General features: G+C 36.2%; 1 protein-coding gene across 1 annotated transcript; it reads left to right on the top strand.

The window, feature by feature from the left end:
• The first annotated feature begins 578 nt into the window (after positions 1 to 578).
• On the top strand, positions 579 to 20,934 carry KRIT1 (KRIT1 ankyrin repeat containing). Its single transcript, XM_062494866.1, has 17 exons — positions 579 to 812; positions 1,483 to 1,604; positions 1,878 to 2,037; positions 3,124 to 3,216; positions 4,169 to 4,298; positions 6,376 to 6,619; positions 6,901 to 7,016; positions 7,447 to 7,590; positions 8,667 to 8,823; positions 9,109 to 9,216; positions 10,873 to 11,029; positions 13,621 to 13,772; positions 14,410 to 14,576; positions 16,411 to 16,498; positions 18,172 to 18,378; positions 18,684 to 18,800; positions 19,251 to 20,934. Exons 2-17 carry the CDS (start codon positions 1,503 to 1,505, stop codon positions 19,317 to 19,319), a joined length of 2,211 nt encoding a protein of 736 aa, XP_062350850.1. The 5' UTR covers positions 579 to 812; positions 1,483 to 1,502; the 3' UTR covers positions 19,320 to 20,934.
• The last annotated feature ends 1,634 nt before the right edge of the window (positions 20,935 to 22,568 follow it).

Raw genomic sequence — 22,568 nt, 5'->3', positions numbered from 1 at the left:
CTCCTGAAGCTGGTTGTGTTTATTGTCACAACCTTACAGCCCCACCCTTCTTCATTCTCACTTTTTGTTTTCTGGAGTCATATGCAAGTCTCAGCGCTGTCGTTTTCAGAGGCGTGCTCATCCTGCACTGAATTTAGTGCACAGCAGTGGCAGAGGGAGTTCCCCTGCTGCTTATTCACCTGTCCCACCACCTGTGATCCGGCAGGTTCCCCCCACACAAGCCTATAACCCAAACCCTGTGTATCCAAGCACGTGTAAGGAAACCCAAGGAGCAGGCTTTTCCCAGCTGTGCATAAGGGATGGGTCATCATGTTACTTATTTAATGTTTTTAGATGCTACTGTAATGCAGATCATTAGCTGTTTCTCTTCAGATATTATGCTGTTTGCATACCATCATTAATTCCCCTAACTAATGTATTTATCTTAACTGATGGTGAAAATATCCATGCTGTTATATATGTTGAGGTTTTCTCAATATCTTTTCAGGTAGTCTCGATCCCAGGAAAAATACTGGACTAAGGGCGTAGGAATCTGAAGACTTCTGTTTCTTCTAGAAGAGGTGGAGAAGCTAGAAACACTAACATTTAAAATATGTGGAGAAATTAATCTGCGAAAAGCATGTGTATACTGATGCTATGGAATGAAAGGGTGTTCATTTAGAGATGAAGAAAATGATCAGCTGGAAGGTGGAAATGATCAGACATAACCTTCTTTCTGGAAGCTGATATGTGATTTAGCTTTAGGAGGTTTTCCATATAATTTCCATACAATTTTGTGATTTTAGGAATTGTCACCTTGGTTTAACAGAAGGGTAAGCAAAGCTTTTTCTTAAATCTAAATGTTTCTATTCACTTTTTTCAGAAACTAAAGATATATTCCTTTCAGAAGTTCTGTTTGAATTAATTGTGCACCAGTTTGCAACCCCACTGAAATAAAACCAAGTAAATGAATCCATATTACAGTTTATTTTTATCAGCCTTGTTACTTGGCTGTGGGCAAGACTGTGTTCTACTTTGTGGGGGGGAGATGAAAGCTAGATATTTTCTTGAAATCCATGTGGAATTAATGCATGGAAGTGCAGTACTTGTTACAGCACAATTTATAAATTACAGGGCTTGTCACTTTGAAATGGCTTTCTTTTTCAATTTCATATCTTTTCCAGAGTTCAGAATTTCTATGGCCTTTTGTCTGGTTTGCAGAATGGGGAAGATAGTTACAAGGTGGAAAAAAAGATGTTGCTTTTATTTTAAAGATATCTTGGAGAACAAGCTTATTTGTATCAAATCTATATGACATCCTATTGTCTCCTTTGATGAAAAGGAAGCAGAATTATATCAGCCATTGGCATTTCTCCAGCTAAAGAACAATAAATGAATAATGCAAAGCGTCAGTGGATATGACCACTGCATCCTGAAGTTTAGTGTGCTGTTGGATGTTTTTTTCAGCTGAACCTTTTCTTCCTGTTTATTCATTATTTCCAGTGATAAAGTAAGAAGGAGAGATGGGAAACCCAGAAAACATTGGAGATGCATATGTTGCTGTGATCCGTCCAAAAAATACTGCTAGCCTCAATTCTCGGGAATATCGAGCTAAATCCTATGAAGTAAAACTATTTATTTTCTTTATGTATTAGTTGTTTGGCTTTTTAAATAGTATAGTAAATATGTAATAATATAAAAGAAGAGAATGTAGCCTTGTCTTTTACTCTTTAGTCTGCTGCAGAGGTCATTCTGACTTCACCATTCTTCTCCTCAACATTTAGTACTTCTTGAATTTTGTTACTACTTTTACAGTGGCATAAAAAATAGTATTTTTTAAAGTTCTGTGCTTCTTTCAGCTGTGCTTAAGCTTCTTTGGTTTCATTATTGTTTGAAAGATTTTGCTGCTTGAAGTTCCCATTGAAGGCCAAAAGAAAAAAAGAAAGAAAGTTTTGCTGGAAACTAAACTTCAAGGAGGCACTGAGATAACCCAGAGCATCTTGGATTATGTATTAGAAGCCACCAAACCAATTTCACCAGCCAATCAGGGTATTAAAGGTAAGACCATTTTAATCTAATATACTATTGATAACAACATGAAAATGTTTTTTAAATTGGCAAAGTTGTGCAAAAGCATGAAATTAATATAAAAAAAGAAGATATATTTTGAGGTTCATTAAAAAAACCTAAGCCAACTGTGCAGCTAAAACCTTTCATTTACCTTTGTTTCTCTTACCTCCCAACTCTATAAAATGCTTACTAAAAGATTGTTAATAAATGAATCTTTGTCTGTGCTGCTTCTTCACCTCAAGTTTAAATTTATAGCTAAACTTTCAGTAAACCAGATCAAAGTGGCTTTTGTATCCATAACTTCAGCTAAAACTTGACTTGAGATGGAGAACTGATAGATTATAAAGTCAGTTGTTCAGAAGACAGTATCTATATGAAGATATTTCTAGCATAACTGTATCACTCAGAGATGGAATTTGATTAGTACATTTTTTTTCCCTTGTTCTTACGTAGTTGATCTAGTAAAGAACCTCACACTTGTGCTGACAGTCTTGTTTTAACCAGCCTATTATATTTCCAGGTTGGTATAAAGATAATTACTAAAGGACTTCTGGTCTTTGCTGTGGACTTCATCTCTGTTATTTATGTGATAAAATGTTGCAGGTGGCAATAACTGCAGCTGAGTGGACATAACAGAGCTCATTATGCAGCAAACACAGAATAACAGAATTAATACACATAGAGGAATGCCTTCTAAAAGCAAAATCGCTGTTCGTTGCATAGTGTGGAGAGCTTTAATTCAACTCATTCAGATGGCCCAAGCATTAATTATGCCCAGCAGTTTGTACACTGCTAAAATATGCAGCTGGGGTTGGAAAAGTTAAAAAGGGCTACAGTCATATAATTTTTTCATGTGAATTGGTTCATACATATTTATGTTCTCTAGTTTTTCATACGTATTTAGGTTTTCTTCACTTCAGATTATAGCTCATAATCATAATCTTTTCTTCCTAGAAAGTAGGAAGATTGACTCTGATAAGCTTTCAGATAGCCAACTCTAGAGTTTTTATTTGTGTTGATGATTAATTAATTGTTTTCTGGTTTGTCTGTTTTTGTTTTTAAATAACGTGCTAGGAAAACGTGTGGTGTTAATGAAGAAGTTTCCTCTAGATGGAGAGAAGGCAGGCCAGGAGGCATCTCTTTACATTGTTCCAACTGTTGTGAAAGGTAACATTGAGCATTATTTGTGAAGCTGCACCCATTTTAGCAGAAGTTCACTTGAGGGCTTATTCTTTAATATAATATATTTTAAGTTGTATATATCTATCTCATTGATATACGATTATATGTATAATTATATATATACTATATATATGACATTTATATAATATATTTTCATATGATATATATCTTTTTCTGTATTTAAACATTAAAACTTGCAGGCAAGCGCAAAACTCCCTGAATATTTTATACTATTAAGAAGTTACTTAAAATCAAGGAAGAAACCTTTGATTTAATGTGTTGCCTTTATTTTTGTAACCATAGCACACTTCTGGTTTAAGCAGTATTTGTGCACTTGGTTATATTTCAAAACACAGGCCTTAACTTGTGTAGAATTTGTTGAATGCAACTCTGAGACCTCGTACTCAGTTCAGTGTTCTCTACTCAGAGAAGAGTGCTTAGTAAGTCTCTAACAGTAAATAAATTCTTTAGAAAGCCAAGTCTTGTCAGGAAAGTATTTTTTAAATATTAAATGTCTGTGTGCTTTTGGGGAAGTTTCTTTATTTTTGCCTTACTTACAAGACTTGATAAAACCTATCAAATAAATACCATTGTGGAGTTACCAGTACCAATACATACCCCTCCTAGTCCTGAGTCATCTTCCTTTTTCTTTCTGGTGATAAGATGCATTTAACATTTACTCCTCAAATGAACCTGATCACACTGATGGAATAGTGACAGAATACAGAGGGCTTTTAAAGCTGACAACCTGTTGCATTGTCAATTGCTATGTAAGGATTGTATGTAATGGCTATCAATTAATATTTGAAGAAAATTAAGTCACTCTAGTCTAAAGTTAGAATAAAGTCTTGATTAGGGATGTGTAACTATGAAAGATGCAGAAGGGAAAATAAGATTCTTCTCACTGATGTGTCTTCAGAGTGTGTTTCTTTTTTAGATAATACAAAATATACATACAGTCCTGGATGCCCTGTGTTCTACTGTTTACAAGACATCATGAGAGTCTGCAGTGAATCCAGCACGCACTTCGCTACGCTTACTGCAAAAATGTTAATTGCCTTGGATAAGTAAGAGACACCATCAGTAAAAACACATTAAAATGAAAAGTTTGTTATTTTATATCAAAATATAAATATATATTAATATAAGATAATATGTCAGTGTGACACTTCGCTTTTGTAACATTCTTGTGGTTAAGAAAGAAATCATGATGGTGTTCATCATGTTTATCTGAAATGGAAACCTTGACAACATATTTCTAAAAGTCTGTTTGCAAAAAGACTTTGCTACTTGATCTAAATCAAGTAGCTTTGCTTGGAAGTTCATGCTCACAGTGAATGTCTTCTAAAATCACAATGTTCAATCTTCTGTAAATGACATAATTGTCATTTGAGTAAGAGCATTTGCCAGAGTGTAGTAAAAATATCCTGTAATTGTATACCATTAAGATTTGCATTTAAATTAAATCTCCCTGTAGAAAGGGAGTGCATCTTCCCCAGACATACAAATTTATTTGCAGTAGGGAATTAACTTTCAGAAGGGTGATTAGTTGTTTAGCCAGATTTATAGTAGTTTGAAATTTGAATACATGAACAGGTTTTGTGTTGTTCTGATGGGTTTTGGGGGTTTTTTTGGTTGTTTTTTGTTTGGTTGTGGTTTTTTGTTTGTGGTTTTTTTTGGTATTTTTCTTTTAATATGCCCTTAATCAAGAAATACCAGACACACCTGGATATGAACTTACTTGCTGTAATAAAGTTAGCTGAAACCTCTGGCTAATGTAAAAAAATCATGCTACAGCTATTACCTAAAACGTTCTGTGTGTAGGGTTTTTACAGTTTATTAGTAGAGTTGTAGTATTTCTGTGTATACCATCATATCAGTTAAATTTATTTTCTGCTTGCTGAATGCCTTCAGGCTCTAAGTTCTGCTTAGAAGTGTTTCAAGCCTCACAAGAAGCCTTGGAGGTATAATAGAAAATAGTTCATTTTTTTTACTCTCTATGTACATTATATGAAACAATACTTCTCAAAGATTCAAACTGCCATATTTAATTTATCTACCAAATATTTAGAGAAAATGCCTGAAAATACCTTAGAGGGTGTTTATAGTAGAATGACTACAATTTTACTGTTCTTTCTGTCAGGACCATGAGTAAGTGAAGAGAATGCTGCATTTGCAGGACATTATAGCTTGGATCTAGGACTTAAAAATAGGCCTAAGCATATGCACTGAACTGCAGGTTACCTTCTGCCATTCTTACATATGATTCAGAGACAGACAAGATCCAAGTGGTCTATCAGTGGATATCCAAAGCATGTACTTACTTCTCTTTCTTCCATATTTCCAGGCTCAGTTACTAAATAGAATTTATTGTATTCCAGCAAACCACATTGTACCTCAAGCTTGTGAGAAACTATGTGCAGAAACCTCAATGCAAACCTGGCTTTAGACTTCTAATGCCCCACTTAATATAACACTAAAATAATTTAACAGTTCAGTAAAAATATATTTATGCAAAACTTGAGCTGAACAACTTGTCCTGAGCCCTGTGTTACATTACATATGTCGTAGGAAAAACGCAGCAGGCATACAGTACTGACTTCTGCTGGTAGCACAGAATAAGAGAGCTCTAAAGCTCTTCTAGAGAATTCACAGTTTGGAAACTGGACATTCTGGTTTGTTGCCTTTTCCTGTCTTTCCTTAATGAAACATGTGAGTTGAAAACCTTAAGTCAGTACAGATATTGAAACTTGCCCTTAAAAAAACCCCTGCTTTAAGTTTCATAATTCGTTCAGAGTAGTAGTGTTAATAAACTGAAAGTAAATTAAATGGTCACATGTTGGTGTGGTTAAGTTTTGTGGTTATAACCAGTGTTACTCTTAGTGTATAATTTCCTTCTCTTTGAGAGTTTACATCTTCACAAAATTGAGCAAATATTACTGTTTAGCTGAGTGTGGTTAGCAAACTTCACATTCAGGGAGTAATTTAGTTTTATAAAATTGGCTGTGCACATTATAATTATTTTTTTTAAAATTCAAATGTGTGATTATAATATATGCAGTCCTTTAACAAAATAATGGACAGCATGACCAAAATGGTCCTTTTCTACCTGAAGATTAATTACTTGCCCATTCTTTCCTGAAGGTGGTTGGATGAACGGCACACACAGTCTCACTCCATCCCAGCTTTATTCAGACCATCTCCTCTTGAGAGAATTAAAACAAATGTAATAAACCCTGCCTATGCTATAGAACCTGGTCAAACAGAGAGCTCATTGCACATGGGTTATACTGCCCTGGAAATAAAGAGTAAAATGCTGGCATTGGAGAAAGCAGATATGTGTATCTATAATCCTTTGTTTGGATCTGACCTTCAATATACCAATAGGGTAAGAACTGTATTTTCATTTTGTATTTCTGAAACATGCATACATTTTCATTTTAGAGTTCATTAATTTATTTGATACGAGTGTGTGCTCTCATCAGAGTTATATAGCAGTAAGTGTGCACTAGTTTTTCAAATCCTTATATTTGATCATAATTCTCTTTCATTATGAAATGTTACTATCATAACTTTGGTTTCAAGAGAATACCTGACCAGAATGGGGGATTGTGTAGCCAAATCTCAGTAAGATAGTTTTTCAGTTGTGTTTAAATTATGTCTTCACAGGTTGACAAGGTGGTAATAAATCCATACTTTGGCCTTGGAGCCCCAGACTATTCAAAGATTCAGATTCCTAAAAGAGAAAAGTGGCAACGTAGCATGAGCAGTGTCACAGAGGACAAGTATTATGTTACATTCCTTTTTCATTAATGGATAATTTTGTTTTGTTTTATTACAGTAGCCCTTGGTAGACTTAGAATGAGATTCCTATTACTTTAGGCTTCACTGTAAAAATACATATTTTAAATGAAATTCTATTTGAAATCTCTAAGTATTGAAACACAACAGTTAAAGGATGAATCAAGAAAGGTGTAAATTGAAAATATTAGAGAAGCATTTATTGCTCTAATAAATACAGCTGTGTCTTGATTTCTGCATGGTAGAAACTCTATTTGTATGAATACTGACACATTTTAGCTGTATGAACTTCTCTTTTATTCTTCATGTAGATCTATGGTTAGTACTATGTTAGTAATTTTTAAAACGTTGATGTTCTCAACAATTGCAATATTTCTGAACAGTGTTCTTCCTGTTTTCCCTTTTAATTCATAGGGAACACCAGTGGGTAGATGATTTCCCTCTTCACCGCAGTGCTTGTGAAGGTGACTCTGATTTACTAAGCCACCTTCTGGATAAAAAGTTTTCTGTTAATCAGTTGGATAGTGACCACTGGGCACCAATCCATTATGCATGCTGGTGAGTCAAGGATAGTTTTGCCAATCAAGTGCATTCTAGCTATTATGATTATTTAGCACCATCATTTATGTAATTTATCAGCCTCCAAAAGAAGAAATTGCAAAATCCTCTAGACTTTTAATGTTTTGATTATAATACGTGCTTATGTTAACCTTCTGAAAAGAAATATTGCTTCAGGTTTTGAGATAATTTTAATTTGAATGGCTTTTGGGGAAACCAGTTGTGGAGATCATGTCATCACTTACTTATTGCCTCTTGTATCTCTCCTGACTATCTACTCTTAATTCCTGCTGGAGGCACTGGGTCTACTTTAGCATGGTAACTTTCACAGTCTGTGTTGGCTTAAGCATGTGAGCAGTTTTACAGCACAGCAGTAGCTGAGCTAAGCATGCTTTGGTGCTGGTCACACTTTGAGTGGGAAGCTGGACTAGGTGATTTACAGAGGTCAGCATGTCTGACTGTAACTGTGATTTAATCTGTAAGTGCTTGAAAGCTTTCCTCAGTCATAAAAATGCTTTTGTTCTATCTTTATATAAGTTAGTCTTTTGTATATATAGTGGTCAGTGCGTCAAATGATAGGAATAACATGAAAATCAAACTTCGTTATAAAACACAATCTTACTTGCTTTTTAGTATTTGTCAGAAAGCTTGTAAATATACATCAAGTATACACAAGAGTTACCAGTTATAAGCATGGGGGTTAAGAATTGTCAGGATCCATCTGCATGACAATTAGAATCTGAACTCTGATTCTTACACTATTTTTTTCCAGACAAAGCTGGACTCTGTTCTGCCATGACTGAATTGCTGCAACTGACCAAACTTAGCTAGCTTAAAGCAGGCTTCAGTTTGTCTATAATGAATCCCATCAATGGTTACTAGACAAGTGATTACCAAAGAAGTGTAGAACTGATATTAACTTCTGCAAACTTAATTATGTTCCATTGTGTCTGGTGTAATTTGAAAGCTAAGAATGCTTCGGTGTGGGGAAAAAAAACACTTTTTCATAATTAGGACCATCTGAAAAAATTTACTATATATTTGCTATGTCTGTTCTGACTTAAAAATGTCTGCAGGTATGGAAAAGTTGAAGCCACTCGAATGCTCTTGGAGAAAGGGAAATGCAATCCAAATCTTTTGAATGGTCAACTTAGCTCTCCTCTTCATTTCGCTGCTGGAGGTGGGCATGCTGAAATAGTACAAATTCTACTAAATCATCCAGAAATTGACAGAGTAAGTTCTGTTTGTGTATAGAAATAGAAATTTTAGCAACAGTTTCTAGTTTGTATATGAGAAATATTTTGGTGTCCAGATCACAATGTATAAACACGATGATCTTGTTAAGTAATTACTAAAATTGGTTAAATATGTTTTATTAGCTCTACTTTTTTCATTTTGTATGAATTGAATATTTGAACTCTGGTTTCAGTGCTTTTAATTATCTCAAAAATGTGCAAATGTTTACCTGTCTCCAGTGAAATCAATGTAGAATCAGTGTTTCTGTCTGTTTGTTTGTAGCACATTACTGATCAACAGGGAAGATCTCCGCTGAATGTCTGTGAAGAGAACAAACAAAATGAGTGGGAAGAAGCTGCAAAACTACTGAAGGAAGCCATAAATAAACCTGTATGAGTTTATTTTCTAAATAGTTTAAAGTTTATATTTAATTTACAGTTAATCTTGTAGAAGAGTTAGAGTCACTTCCGGCTGTTACTGGAAATTTGCAGCACATTGAAATTGTTAGTGTAAATATTGGCAAACTGACATTTTGTCTCTCTAAATATTTCTGTTTCTTGGCTCAAGAAATACTTGTAATATATGTAAACATGGTGTTTCAATTTATTTGTGGGAGCATCACGTCAGCTACTGATTTTCTGTCTATTTTTGATCATGCAACCATCAGCTTTCTTCATGCGTTCTTACCTTATATGTTGATAAACAGGAGTATTCAGCTGGCTAAATGTAAGCTTCTATGAAACAGACTTTTAGGCAGTCAGTGTAGGCTTCCTTGGCAGACAGTGGAGATTTAGCCAGGACAGGAAATAAAATTTACAATGCATTCCTCTTATCCTGAAGTAGTTTCAAAATTAGCCAAATGATATAAACCTGCTTATATCTTTTCTTCGACTTCAGATGCAACCTATATCCCTGCAAGTAGGTGGTACTAAATCTGTCAGTTTTTCAAGATGTTCTAAATTATCTTCATTTCACTCTGCATGAATGGTCTTCCAAAATAATTAGGGAAGGAGCTGACCTTTATTTTCAGGATCTTATTATGCAGTAGATCATGTGAAGGTGTGTGTCTCTAATGACTCTATAGACTAATGGACACATTTTAAGTAGATTTCAGAGTGTAATGTGTGATGTTATGTTAACACTTATTACTGTTGAATTAATGCAATATATAAATTCCCCCTATAAACTACTACAGTAGGAATGACAGTGACTACTGCAGTAAAAATAGACTGATGTTTTCCATTCCAACCTCATTTTTAATCAGCTGTCATTTTCCAAGCCATCTATCTTTTTTTTTCCAGAAGTTTTTAGGAACTCAGTTCTTGATGACTTAGTAGATTTGAGGAAGGGAAATAACAAATTCCTGAAATGTTTTTATTTAAGCAGCTGAAACATCTAACTGTTTCTACAGAAATGGAAACAAGACATTTCATTGATTTATGGCTTGTGTATACACGGTTTAAGCACCTGATTTATGCTTATGTATATCTTTTAGGAGGCATACTGTGGGCTCACATGCAATTCAGTGAAAGCTATGGGAGTTCTGAAGGGGAAAATTCATTATTATTTATTAGATTTATTTAGATTATGTTACAGGAGCACTGTAAGATTTAGTGAGATTGTATTCTTGTAGCAGGTTCCGAGTGAAGGGTGGTGCTTCCCTCTAAAAATAAGTCCTTTTATAGTACTGGGGGAAAAATTTATAACCTACCAGTAATAGCAAAGTGAACGTTCTGGGATATGCATAGGCAGCTGACCTCAGATTCCTCAGGGAACTTTTAAATTCCTACTTGCCTTTGAGTTCAACAGAAGTCCTCAAAATATCAGCAAGATCTTAGAGTTACTGTTGTAAAAAGCACAGTATAAGAACTTGCACAGGACATGAAACAAGCAATTTAGGTAAATAATAAACATGTAGGAGTGCTGCAATGTTCTTTTGCCCAACATTATAGATGTTACTGATATATTATAAATATATCTTTCCTGTTTAGAAACAGAAAGGATTTAAAGAAATTGTTTGTTTAATATGTTTTTGTTTTTATGTAGTATGAAAAGGCACGAATCTATCGTATGGATGGGTCGTATCGCTCTGTGGAGCTGAAACATGGAAACAACACAACTGTCCAGCAAATAATGGAGGGCATGCGCCTGTCTCAAGAAACTCAGCAGTACTTCACCATCTGGATCTGTTCTGAGAACCTCAGTAAGTAAAAAGGACAATGGTTATTTATACCTGAGGATTTATCATAGTTTATTTCATCTTGCTTTTAGGAAAAAGTAATGCTGTCTTAGGAGAGTAGGAGACATGCTCTCTGGCAGGCTTTACAGCCTGGTGTCTCCAAACTGCTTTCAGAGTTGTGCAGAGCTGCTCTTTTTCTTTGAAAAAGCTTCAGCTTTTTCTTTGGGTACCTGTAGAGGAGACAAATCCCTGTGAGGCCCCCTTGGTATTCTCTCTGAGATAAGATAAACCACGTACTCAGAAATTACTCATGTTAGAAAAATGTAGACTTTCTCTTATCTTTTAAAAATATTATTGGTTAGATTTGATTCTTTATAATTGGTTGTCCCAAAGAAAGGTGATGTAGCTGGTTAAAATGTGTTAACCCTGTATCCTATTGGTTTACTTTTGATCCCCCCAAACCCTATAAAAGTACATGTGGTAGCCCCCCATATTTTGGAGATTGCTGCCGGACCCCTTCATAGAGAAATAAAGCCTGTGGAAAAAGTCTGAGCTTTTCTCTTGGTCTTTTTATGTTGGCTGAAGAAGGTCCCTGTGAGCAAAGATAAAAATTACACCAAGTTACACACTGACTGCCTGAAGGGCCAGCACTTACATACCTTGTAACTGACCCACGCCCGAGAAAAGCAGGGGCAGGGGGGAGAAAAGTTACAGGTACCATCAACAGGTCTGACTGTATCACTCTGGCACCTATAATGTATTTCATCCAGGAAGATGAAGCTGTTCCAGGTTGCCTTTCTGTTACAAGGCACCTTGACTGTCATACCAGTAACTTAGCCAGGTTTTATCCATATTTTTCTTCCCAGAGTATCTGAATTTGGATGCATGTAGTTGTTTTTACTAATGTTTAGTCTTTTTAAAACTACTAATTAAAGTAAGATGATTAATGCTTTTTCATTAGGTCCTTTAATCATATGAATTTTCCTGTGTTTTGCACCAAAATAATTTTTGATAAACAAGTTTTAAAATATATTTGGTGGGAGAGATTTCTGATGTAAAATGTCGTGTTTATATTTCTGGTATTTTTTGGTATTTCTGATCTAAATAAAAAAGATATTAAAGTTTTTATTTGAGATATATAGCAAAAGATAAATAGAAATCCAAAAGAGTCAACTAGTGTGGCTGGGGATTTTCAGATAATGTGGTCATCAATACTGCTGCAGCACGATAGCTCTGGGACATGTGGATTACAAAGCTCACTTCAGGTGTGGTGTTCACAGTGTCTTAACACAGAAGGCTCACATTTAAAATGTTATTAACTGTTGCCAGTGCTCCTCTATAGTGGCATTGTTACTTTTTTTAAAAAAATAGCTCTAATTATTGCAGGAAATATTTTATTTATTTTTTTTAATCTTCTGGTATCATACTATTGACCTTTCTACTTTGCTGTATGCCTCATGACTACTGTAACCCTCAGCTAAACACAGATGCTAATGTGAAGAAAAGAAAGAGAGGGTTAAAGTCTTGCTGTTTTTGCCTTTTCTAAATATGTATGTAATGTTTTCATAGAATCATTGAGGTATTACCCTTGCATTAGGGGGGAAGAGCTCACTGATACATTGTGTAAAAGCAAGTAATTCTCTAGATATTTAGCTTAGATTTGAAAATGAGCTCCTGATTTACGGCTTCAAACAACTAATGGACAAGTTTCATTATAAAGTATGTTGCAGTTTGTGTAAAACTTGTAAGGACCATAGATTTCTTGCTTGTAGGACAGATGGTGCTTTTCTGTGTTTGAATGTGAGATGGATAAGTTAAATGAACAGATTGTTCTCAGTGAAAGATGTTGCACTATAACATATCCTTTGAAGTTTTTCATATAATGTGAAATGCCACAGTGTGAAAGCCAGAGCAGTGAGGATGAGGCAGATACAGTCTCCTAGAACCTCACTCCTAGAAAAAGCCAAGTGATAATCTGAGGACAGGGAAGATAAGTGAGTAAACCAAAAGTACAGACTCTAGTACATAGTAGGAATAGTAGGACGCAGCTGAAAGCTCTGTATTAATTTCTCAGCTTTCATATGCACAGGAGAACGTGAAACATTGATTGACTTTAGCCTGTTAAGATATTTTACAGATTAAAAAGAAAAATGCCTGTTCTGAAAAGTTTGTTTTATATATATATATATATATACTAAAAGGGCAAATACATTTATAAGATAAATTATATCTATATTTTTTTGTCAGAAATAAGATTATTTGTATTTCTGCCATAATAATAGAGACAACAGTCTCTCATGTTTTATTATTGTGAAGGTCAGTCTTGGTACTCCATTAAATTTTTAAATAGCACTTCATTCCAGAAAAACTGAAAATAATGAAGTTTCAACACTATTGCATTTAGCAAATTGATGCTAAGAATTTTTTTAATAAACCCATATTTTCAAAACCTTTTCTATATAGCAGTTTAGAAAATATAGGGGAAATGTTTGTTAATGAGTCCTCAATTTCAGATACTCTGGGTTTGGTGCAGTATTTAATAATTTATGTGTATGTGTGTGTGTATGTGTGCTGGGTTTTTCTTTTTACTTAGAAACAAACCTGTTATTTTTCAGGTCTCCAGCTGAAGCCATATCACAAGCCTTTGCAGCATATTCGAGACTGGCCTGAAATATTCACTGAACTGACAAACTTGGATCCTCAAAGGGAAACTTCACAGCTTTTCCTGAGAAGGGATGTAAGACTTCCACTGGAAATAGAAAAAAAGGTCAGCACTTGGAAGTGAATGAAATTATGGTCAGATTCAGAACACTTTGACCCTCAACACTCAGTGTATATAGCAATTGTAGTAATTTCCAAACTTATTTAAACCTGACATCTCCTTTTCTGTAATGGTTTGAGTTTTCACATTCTTCCCCCCTTCTCTCTTGCCTTCCTCTTGTTCTCTCTCTCTCACCCTCTCAGCTGGGTTTATCCAATGTCTCCATGTGTCAGTCTCTGTCTGTCATATGGCTAAAAACAACCTGCCTGATTTTTTTCCCGTGTGCTGTTGTTTCTCAGTTATTTAATTGGTTGATTTCAATGGGATTATGGGGTTGTTCAAACATATTACCAAAAATGAAATCATGGGGGAAAAAATTCACAGATGCCAGTATTTCTGTGAACTTTTTGATTGGGCATGGTGTGCTAGTTGCTTTTCATTTGTATGTTAGATCAGTGAAGTGTTGAAGTAAGCCAATGAAAAGCAATGCTTCTATTTCAAAGCACCACTAAAATGCACACTTCAGTCAGGATCACAACTTTGTCTTCTGTCTCTGAATCAGTGAGAAATGGTATTTATTGTTTCTAAGCTTATTTTCCTTTTTTTTTACAAAGAAATAATATTATTTAAATCTCTTTAACAGATTGAGGATCCATTGGCTATTCTTATACTTTTTGATGAGGCCAGATATAATTTACTGAAAGGTTTTTATACATCACCTGATGCAAAGCTGATTACACTGGCAAGTTTGCTTCTACAAATAGTCTATGGAAATTATGAGAGCAAGAAACATAAGCAGGGCTTTCTAAAGTAAGTATGTGTTTAAAACTTAAAATTATGGGTTAGATTAAGTATTTTTAGATAGTGCTTACTATGGAACCCTCAAACTTTAGGTATGATATATTTGTTGGTTTTCTTCATCACTGAGCAATAGTTCAGAGTAATCACATAACCCTTGTAGCATTAATGGAAGTTGGACATTGTGTGTGAAAAGGTATTAATTATTGCAATCCTAGACAGAGCGGTGGAGGTTCTGTAGTGTGTAAAAGCTGTTCTGAGGTACAGTAATACCAAAATAAACAACAGTATTCATTTGGAGGGTTCTGACAGGACTGAGGCTTTGAGCAACCTTGAAGAAACATCTTACTATGGTTCTAAGACCAATGTCTGGGATTGACTTCCCTCTTTGGACAGACCATGCAGTGATACTGTTTCTCTTCTGTGATGTGTAGGAGAAATGCTGTACTAAATTGGTCAAACCCATAGCACCAGTAGGGTTCAGCCAGATGGTATTTTTCTCTCTCCTGTCTGCATGCCAGCACAACAGTAGCTGAGCTATTTTGGGATGGCTTGTTCTTCCCACATACATTTCTACAGCAGTATCTGAGCCCATGAAGATTCCAGTTCTCTACTGTGTACACCTTCACCCCCTGCCATTTCCACCTCATTTCATTCATGGAACAGCAGCTGCGCTGTTCTGGAATGCTGCTGTGCTTCTCATCTCTCATTCACAACCTCAGCTGAACTGCCTTGGCCTGGTGGGTTTCTGTATGTATTGTCCTGCAGTTACACAGACAGTGGATGGAGCATAAGGAGGGATTCCTTATGTTGAAGAGGTACTGCCCTCCTGTGCGAGTGTGCAGTTCAGTGCAGCTGAATTTTGTATGAAACTGGCTCCCAGCAGCTGCAGGGTGGTGTTCCTCTCCACACTGAGGCGTATCAGTACTATGGTTCCAAGTTCATCCTGCTTCATGGAAATGTTTGGCTCTACAGACAGGACTACCTGCAAAGATAGTTTGGGCTAGATAAAAAGCCATTTGGACATGCTTTCCATCCATATTCACACAGTTCTTCTTATAGATGAGGAGTTTCATAATCTGTTTTTCTTTTTGTAGTTGACATAAATGTTTATGAAAAGACTGGTAATTCCAAAATTATATCCAGGCTGTTGTTTTTTTTAAGAGTATCCTTGACCTTAAAGATCTGATGCACTCTCCTGTGCAGGGTTTTTGCTTGGCAGATCATATATACTTCCAAATACAGTTTAAATAGGGTACATCACCAGGTCTTGAGACTGTCTTAATTGTACATAACAGCAAACTAGTAAATGTTGCATTCTTCCTTTTAGCATTTTTAGTTTCCTTCATTGTGCTTTTTTTTAAAAAAGGCAGTTGATGTAAGTAGCTTCTCTTTCATGTCATGTAATATGTAATTTAAAGTGGAAATTAACTGGGCTGAGTTCTTGGTAGTGCTGACTACAGGAGTGAAAGACAGAGAATCTACAGTCTATGATATTTTCTGAGCATGTGATATGCTGATGTAAATGGCATTTTATATACAATTTTGGCTTCCAACTTGGAATTCACCAAACTGCTCTCTAACCAAGTATGAGTCGTGTGTTCTGCTGGCATTTCCTCTCCATGCCATGTCCATGATGTGTGACACGGAGTGTATAATGTAAAGGTGAATCTTCATTAACTGAGAATTGCACTGTATCTTAGGAAACCAACTCATCTGATGAGGCAAGATAGAGAAGGAGCTGTCTAGCCGAGTATGTGACTTGAAGGTGCACTGTGGCAGACATTGTTCTTTTTTCTTACTTTGTTTAATGAAGAAAAACTTTGTTCCTTGTTTTTCCTCTTAGTGAAGAAAACCTTAAATCTATCGTACCAATAACTAAACTAAAAAGCAAAGCTCCTCATTGGACAAACAGGATACTTCACGAATACAAGGTAAGATAAATAAGCAGGTAGTAGAAAATCCTGTTCTTAAACATTTTTGACTGGTTGTCAATTAATGAACAGAAATACTGGTATAAAAAGCTGAACATGTCTATGTTCTGGATGGGTTGTTGGAATATATTTCTTGTATAGTTATAGATCTCTTTGTTAGAAGCAAATACATTTGTTATCTGTTCATTTACCTTCAGTGTTAGCTGTGTATTGGGCACATTTCCAATTCAGGCATAGGTGTGAAAAAAATCTACTCTGATTTAAATTCACATGTCTGCTTGTAGCAATAGATCCCCAAAGTCCTTTTTGTCAGCATAATTTGTATCTTAGGGATGTGGTGTTGCTGCTGATGTGCACGTGCACACATACACAAAAACTCCTTTGATTGGAGCAGTTAATTGAGCAAAAATTTTATTTTTTTTGGACTTAGGCTGCTTGTGTAAAAATGTATCTGACTGAGGGCTGTGGGTCCCAAATGAGGTCAGATTAAATTTGTGGTTTTCACAAGTAATTGTGGAAAAAGTGAGGTGTGTCAGAAAGAGAACTGTACCATGAGAAAGGGAACTGTACTAACTGATGTGCATCACTAAAAGTAGCTGACAAGAAATGCTGCAGAGGCACCTAAGGAATGTTTTCAAACCTTGCTCCTCATTTTGAGATGGGATTACTCAGTCATAAACTTTCTTTTGGTGCCATACCTTTTTTGTCAGAAATTAGCAGATCATTCCTATTCTTTCCAATAGAGATGAAGGAGGGGGTGATGGTGGTCTAAGACTATAGTGTAGCAAAGTTGTCTCTTCTCTGTCATAAATTATATGTAAGAATGAGCATAGCTTTCTTGACTTCTGCTTTTGGGACATTATTTTGGGGTATGGGGCATGGGGGGGGAAGAGGAAAGCAGTTGCAGTCTTTTTGTTCTGAAGATTTTACAAGTTAGAAATGGCTGTGTAGAATTCAGGTAAGCTGTAAGGCAGGGTGTGGATCCAGAGAGGCTGATCCTGTCTACCACACCCAGTCATAGCCCCCTAACTGTTGAAGATTTGTGTTCTCCCTTGTGTCTGTGCCTTCTGATCTTGTCCATGGCCCAACCAATTTTTTGTTAGAGTGATTGTTATCATTCTGGTTTGAGGAGCGCTCCAGCGATAGCTTGTTCTGACTGCTGCACTCTGCTGAAGGAATAGAAGCCTGTCTCATTCTGAATGAAGGCTCCACTAATGAAAAGAGGTCTGCACCTCTCTTTTACTTAGAAAAGAAAAAACAATCCATGTTTTTGGAAGGAGGAACTTGCTCATCTTACCATGTCTCACTGGATTGGACCCCTTAAAGAAGGAAGAATACTTAGTTTTAAGAATTGTAATGCATTTAGTGTCAGATGGGTATATAGCTGCTGATCCCAAGTCCCAATTACTTCTGAGAGAGGCAAAGCTGTGGGGCCCTCCAGAGGTTGTGTGTCTGTGGTCAGATTTTCAAGGCTCATATGGGTATCTGGGTTTTGCCCCAGTCTCTTCTAGCACTTGAGCCTTTCCATGACTCCAAGGTTTAATTTAGCTGTAGGATGATGGTTGATGGGAAGGCACTTTGGAAATATGCACTAGGTAGGGATTGCACTGAGCAGTGGATTTTCATCAAACTGTTTTGGAAGGACGAGCTGATTGCTGTTTCTTTATTTTTAGAATCTCAGCACCAGTGAAGGTGTCAGTAAGGAGATGCATCACCTTCAGCGCATGTTCTTGCAGAATTGCTGGGAAATTCCTACTTATGGAGCAGCTTTTTTCACAGGACAGATATTCACCAAAGCAAGTTCAAGTAGCCATAAAGTCATCAAAGTGTACGTAGGAGTAAACGTAAAAGGGCTGCACCTCCTCAACATGGAAACTAAGGTCAGCTTAAGTGAACTGCCAGTGATAACTATAAAACTTAATTCTCTTCTCTTAAAAATCTTTGTATCAGAAGTAATTTCACATCCAACTGTTTAATTAAACTTGACTGAAAATTTCCAAGATTTTAAGGTCTTTGTAAGTTCACTGAACTCTTGCATTTTTTCACTTTACTACTTTATGAACTGCAACTGAGTTGTGGAACATAGTGGTTTAAGTCTGAATCCTGTCTTTGTGAATGAAGGAAAGTTCAGTTTGCAAGTATGGAGCATATTTTCTAAGTGACAGTTTCCTACATTTGATCATAGGCTTTGCTCCTCAGCCTCAAGTATGGTTGCTTTATGTGGCAGTTGGGAGATGGAGATACATGCTTTCAAATCCACAGTCTGGAAAACAAAATGAGCTTTATTGTGCATACCAAACAGGTAAGCATTATTATTTTGCATCCTTTACATTCAATTGTTTTTTTCCTAGATTAGATACACAAACCTCTTTTCTCTTGATATTGATCACCCTTGCATAGTAAGGCCTCAGACAAGCCCCCACAAAAATTGTTTTAAAGCTTCATTATTAATATTTCAGAATGTTTGCTTGTTTTCTTAGTATGTGAATCCTTCAGAATTCAAAATACATAAAATGCATAATCATTACCATAAACCTTTTGTTAAATTGAAACTGTCTTTTGCATGTGTCCAATCCCTCATTCTCTTAGATTAATTCAAAATATAATGAGATTCAGGGAGCTGAAGCCAGTAACTTTGTGATCAGAAGTAATGAAGTTTGAGATTGGATAAAGCTGAGAATTGCTTTTGTCATGTACTTGATTGTCACAGGTCTGAAATGCTAATATAATTTAATTGCATCCCTTTACATAGGCAGGACTCGTTGTAAAACTCCTGATTAAATTAAATGGCCAGCTAATGCCAACTGAAAGAAACGAGTGATGGAAGTGAACAATAGTTACGAGATGGCATCTGATGGCTGAGCAAAAAACAACTTGTTCCTCCTCATAACAGGACTTCCATGTACGTGAATTTTACACAGTAGAAAAGTCAATTTGTACAGTTTTTTTTAACTTTGTACAGAAGCTGCATGGTTTATTTTTTTAAAAAAAACTATACAACATATCTATTATTTTTATAAATATTTTTGTGTTTCATATATTAACTATTGTAGGGCGTGAGCTTAACCAGTAAAGCTGATGAAATGTGAATGGTTTACCGAGTTCAATGAGCATGAATCCAGTAAAGCTTTTGTTCCCAGAGAAATATGGGACTACCAGTGCCATAAAGCAAGTCTCAGTTAACCTATTTACTGTTGTGTGGAACATCAAGGAGATGGTATATGTTGCAGTATTTTGTAGATACCCCGTATTTTTAAGATACTATTGATAAATATGCTTAAGAGACCAGTTAGACCAGTTAGACTGTTGAGCAACTACTTTTGATAAACTCTTATTTTTTATTTGGTTTCTGACAAACATTTGAGCTTACTTTATTTTTACTCTTAACTTTCTCATACTTTGTATTCATATTTATTCTAAAATACTGCATGAGGATGCCAAAAGGGAAGTACTTTAAATCATTCAGAAGCCATATTGAATGTTTAGCATGCTTGTTTTGTAAAATGGATTTTTACTTCTGCTGTGCAATATAAAATGTATGTATGGAGGAGAGGGAGACAGGGATTTACAGATGAACCTTACTCAGAGGACTTGAGAAAGTTTAATAAATCCTACCCTGGATTGCAACACATATGCAGTAACAAAAACTCATACAGGAGGTACTAAGTTATTTCTCTTAAATAATTTTCCTACTGATTAATTCAGTTTCTTCAGGCTAAAAGCAGTGCAGGATGCAGGAATGAAGATGACAAGGAAGTCAGATACAGTCTGTAAGCATTCTGCCTGCTCTTTGTAGAGTCAGGGTTGGGGCTCAACAAGTTGGGTCCCTAGTGTAAGATGGGATCCTATGCAGTCTGAAACATATCCTTGTACATTCAAATAGTATCTGTAACACAAATCTTTGAAATTTCTGGTTGTATTTCAGGGTTTTAAGTGCACTTGACTATTTCTTCCATGTAAACTGCATGCTAAAACAGTGTGCAATATTTTGTAAAAAAAAAAAAAAGCTTTTATAAAAAAATAAAAATTAGCACTTGCCTCTATGTTTTCAAATAAAAGCTAAAATGAATGTGAAGAACTGTGCTGTTGTAACTTTACTCATACCTTACTAGTAACTGCAGTTTAAGAAATTAAAGTATTAAACATGAACAGGAGACTTGTATTTTTTATTCTTCTTAGCAAGCTGTACTTTTCTACTTAAACTTCACAGGCCTAAATAGCAGTAAATTTTCATGGATTGTTATGCTTTATTTAAGATAAATAATGCAACAGTCAGGTCCTTCATTGTGCATCCCTGCTATCATTTGGCTCTGGTATTAAAAATACATTTCTCTACATAGCCCTTTCTTAGAAAACTAGAAGAAAATGTTTGGAAGATGTGTCAGTTGCCTATATAACTATACTATCAATATGCCTTATTGCTGTGTAGTCCTTTCTGCTAAATTCTTATTTATTACTACCTAATAAATTGTTTGCAACAAGTTATATTTGGTGTTTCTATTTTTGTAGCCAGCATGAAAGTGCCATCAAATGTTACACCAAGCAGGTGTTACTACCAAAGAGCAGTAGATTGTAACAGGCTCATCTTTGTAAGGTATGTAAAAAGAGAGGATTAGCAGGAGAGTCTTATGACGGCTCTGAATTAAGGTGTTGTACCTTGGAAACGGCTCAGGAATTTACCAGGTAGAGTGGAAATTTCATCATGGCAAGGCAGAGGTTTGCAGATGTTGCACATCATTGGAGCCACTGAGCAGCAAGAGCCCAGTACTGCAGTCCCAGAGGTTTCTGGCACCTGGGTGTTGTGGTTGGTGCCGGGGTTAGTCTAACATGGGTTGCCACAGAAGTCATGGATAGAGAGGTCTGACAAGGAACAGCCAGTCCTGGAGTCCTAAGCAGCCTCAGCTGCAAGGTACCAAATGCAAGCAAGGCCTGGATTTCAGGAAATCAGCTCTTTTAGTGATTTCAGCTCTGAGTGATTTCAGCTCAGCTTGCAAGGTACCTCGGCCAACGCAGGGAGAAGAGACGGGAAGCGCTGTGCAGAGGTTCCACAGAGTTCTTTATCAGCAGCTTCTGCAAAGGGAGTCCAGTGACAGCTTCGTTCCACTGAACTGGGTAGAAGCAGGGGTTTTTATAGGGAAGGTAGGGCTTGGCAGAAGGACCAATGATTTGGGGCTGAGGAAATATGACCAATAGTTTTACAAGGAGATGAAGTGGGGTTCCAAAGTGGGGAGAAGGGTCTCTTAGCCTAGTCATCATGGCTAAGGAATTCTTATCTAGGCAGTAGCTCTCCAGGGAGGCCTTGTGAGGGGCCCTGCTCCCTCCACACCAAGGTGCTCATGCTGCCCTGTGGGGGCAAGGCAGGTGTGTGCTTTCCTTTCATCTGGAAGCAGGAAAATAAAAAATGGGAACAGAGAGAAATCCAACACCACTGAGACAGACCATTAGTAACAACCCTCATATCACTACCAAACAAAAAAACAATGAAAATGAGCTGCAAGCTGGGCAAAGCTGTTACTTGTGCCTTTGTTAACATGAGGTGCCCAGCTTACCACCTGTAGTCCATCTAACAAGCACTTTCTTAAAAAGTAAGAACCTGTACAGCTGCCAAAAGCAAAGAATTGAGTAGAACACTCAGGCAGGCCCTGTAACTGAGAATTTAAAATTGAAAAAGGCATGATTTCACCAAGTGGAATAACTAACCTCCTGACCCCTGTGAGCAGCTTCTTCAAGAGGGAAGCCTTGGTCTCAGGCAATGTCCTCCTGGTGCTGCTTGGTGCAGGGAACAATTGCTCCAGGGAGGTGGGGGTTTCCCAACCATTGTCATCTTACAGCTGGATGCAGTTTGAAGCTGGGCTTTTCACTGAAAAAAAAAAAAATAAAGATTCAACAGGAACAACATACATGGTTTACAAAAGCTCTCCTTTACCTTAATTGTTACTACTATAGGGTAAAGATAAAAAATAATGTACTAAATTACTATTCTATATAAATTTAAATATAATTAGTAACTACATGAAAATGAAATAAAATCATTTATATATAGGTAATTAATCTGGAAATCCTCTCCCTT

The sequence above is a fragment of the Cinclus cinclus genome, chromosome 1 (assembly GCF_963662255.1).
Source record: "Cinclus cinclus chromosome 1, bCinCin1.1, whole genome shotgun sequence".
Classification (NCBI taxonomy): Eukaryota; Metazoa; Chordata; class Aves; order Passeriformes; family Cinclidae; genus Cinclus; species Cinclus cinclus.
This window is presented reverse-complemented; position numbering and strand designations above follow the sequence as displayed.

Excerpts from the sequence above, each read along its gene's own strand:
- KRIT1 (XM_062494866.1), top strand. The coding sequence starts at position 1,503 with ATGGGAAACCCAGAAAACATTGGAGATGCATATGTTGCTGTGATCCGT. Across the intron at positions 4,299-6,375 it reads ATGTTAATTGCCTTGGATAA|GTGGTTGGATGAACGGCACA; the intron begins GTAAGAGACACC and ends TCTTTCCTGAAG. Across the intron at positions 6,620-6,900 it reads ACCTTCAATATACCAATAGG|GTTGACAAGGTGGTAATAAA; the intron begins GTAAGAACTGTA and ends ATGTCTTCACAG.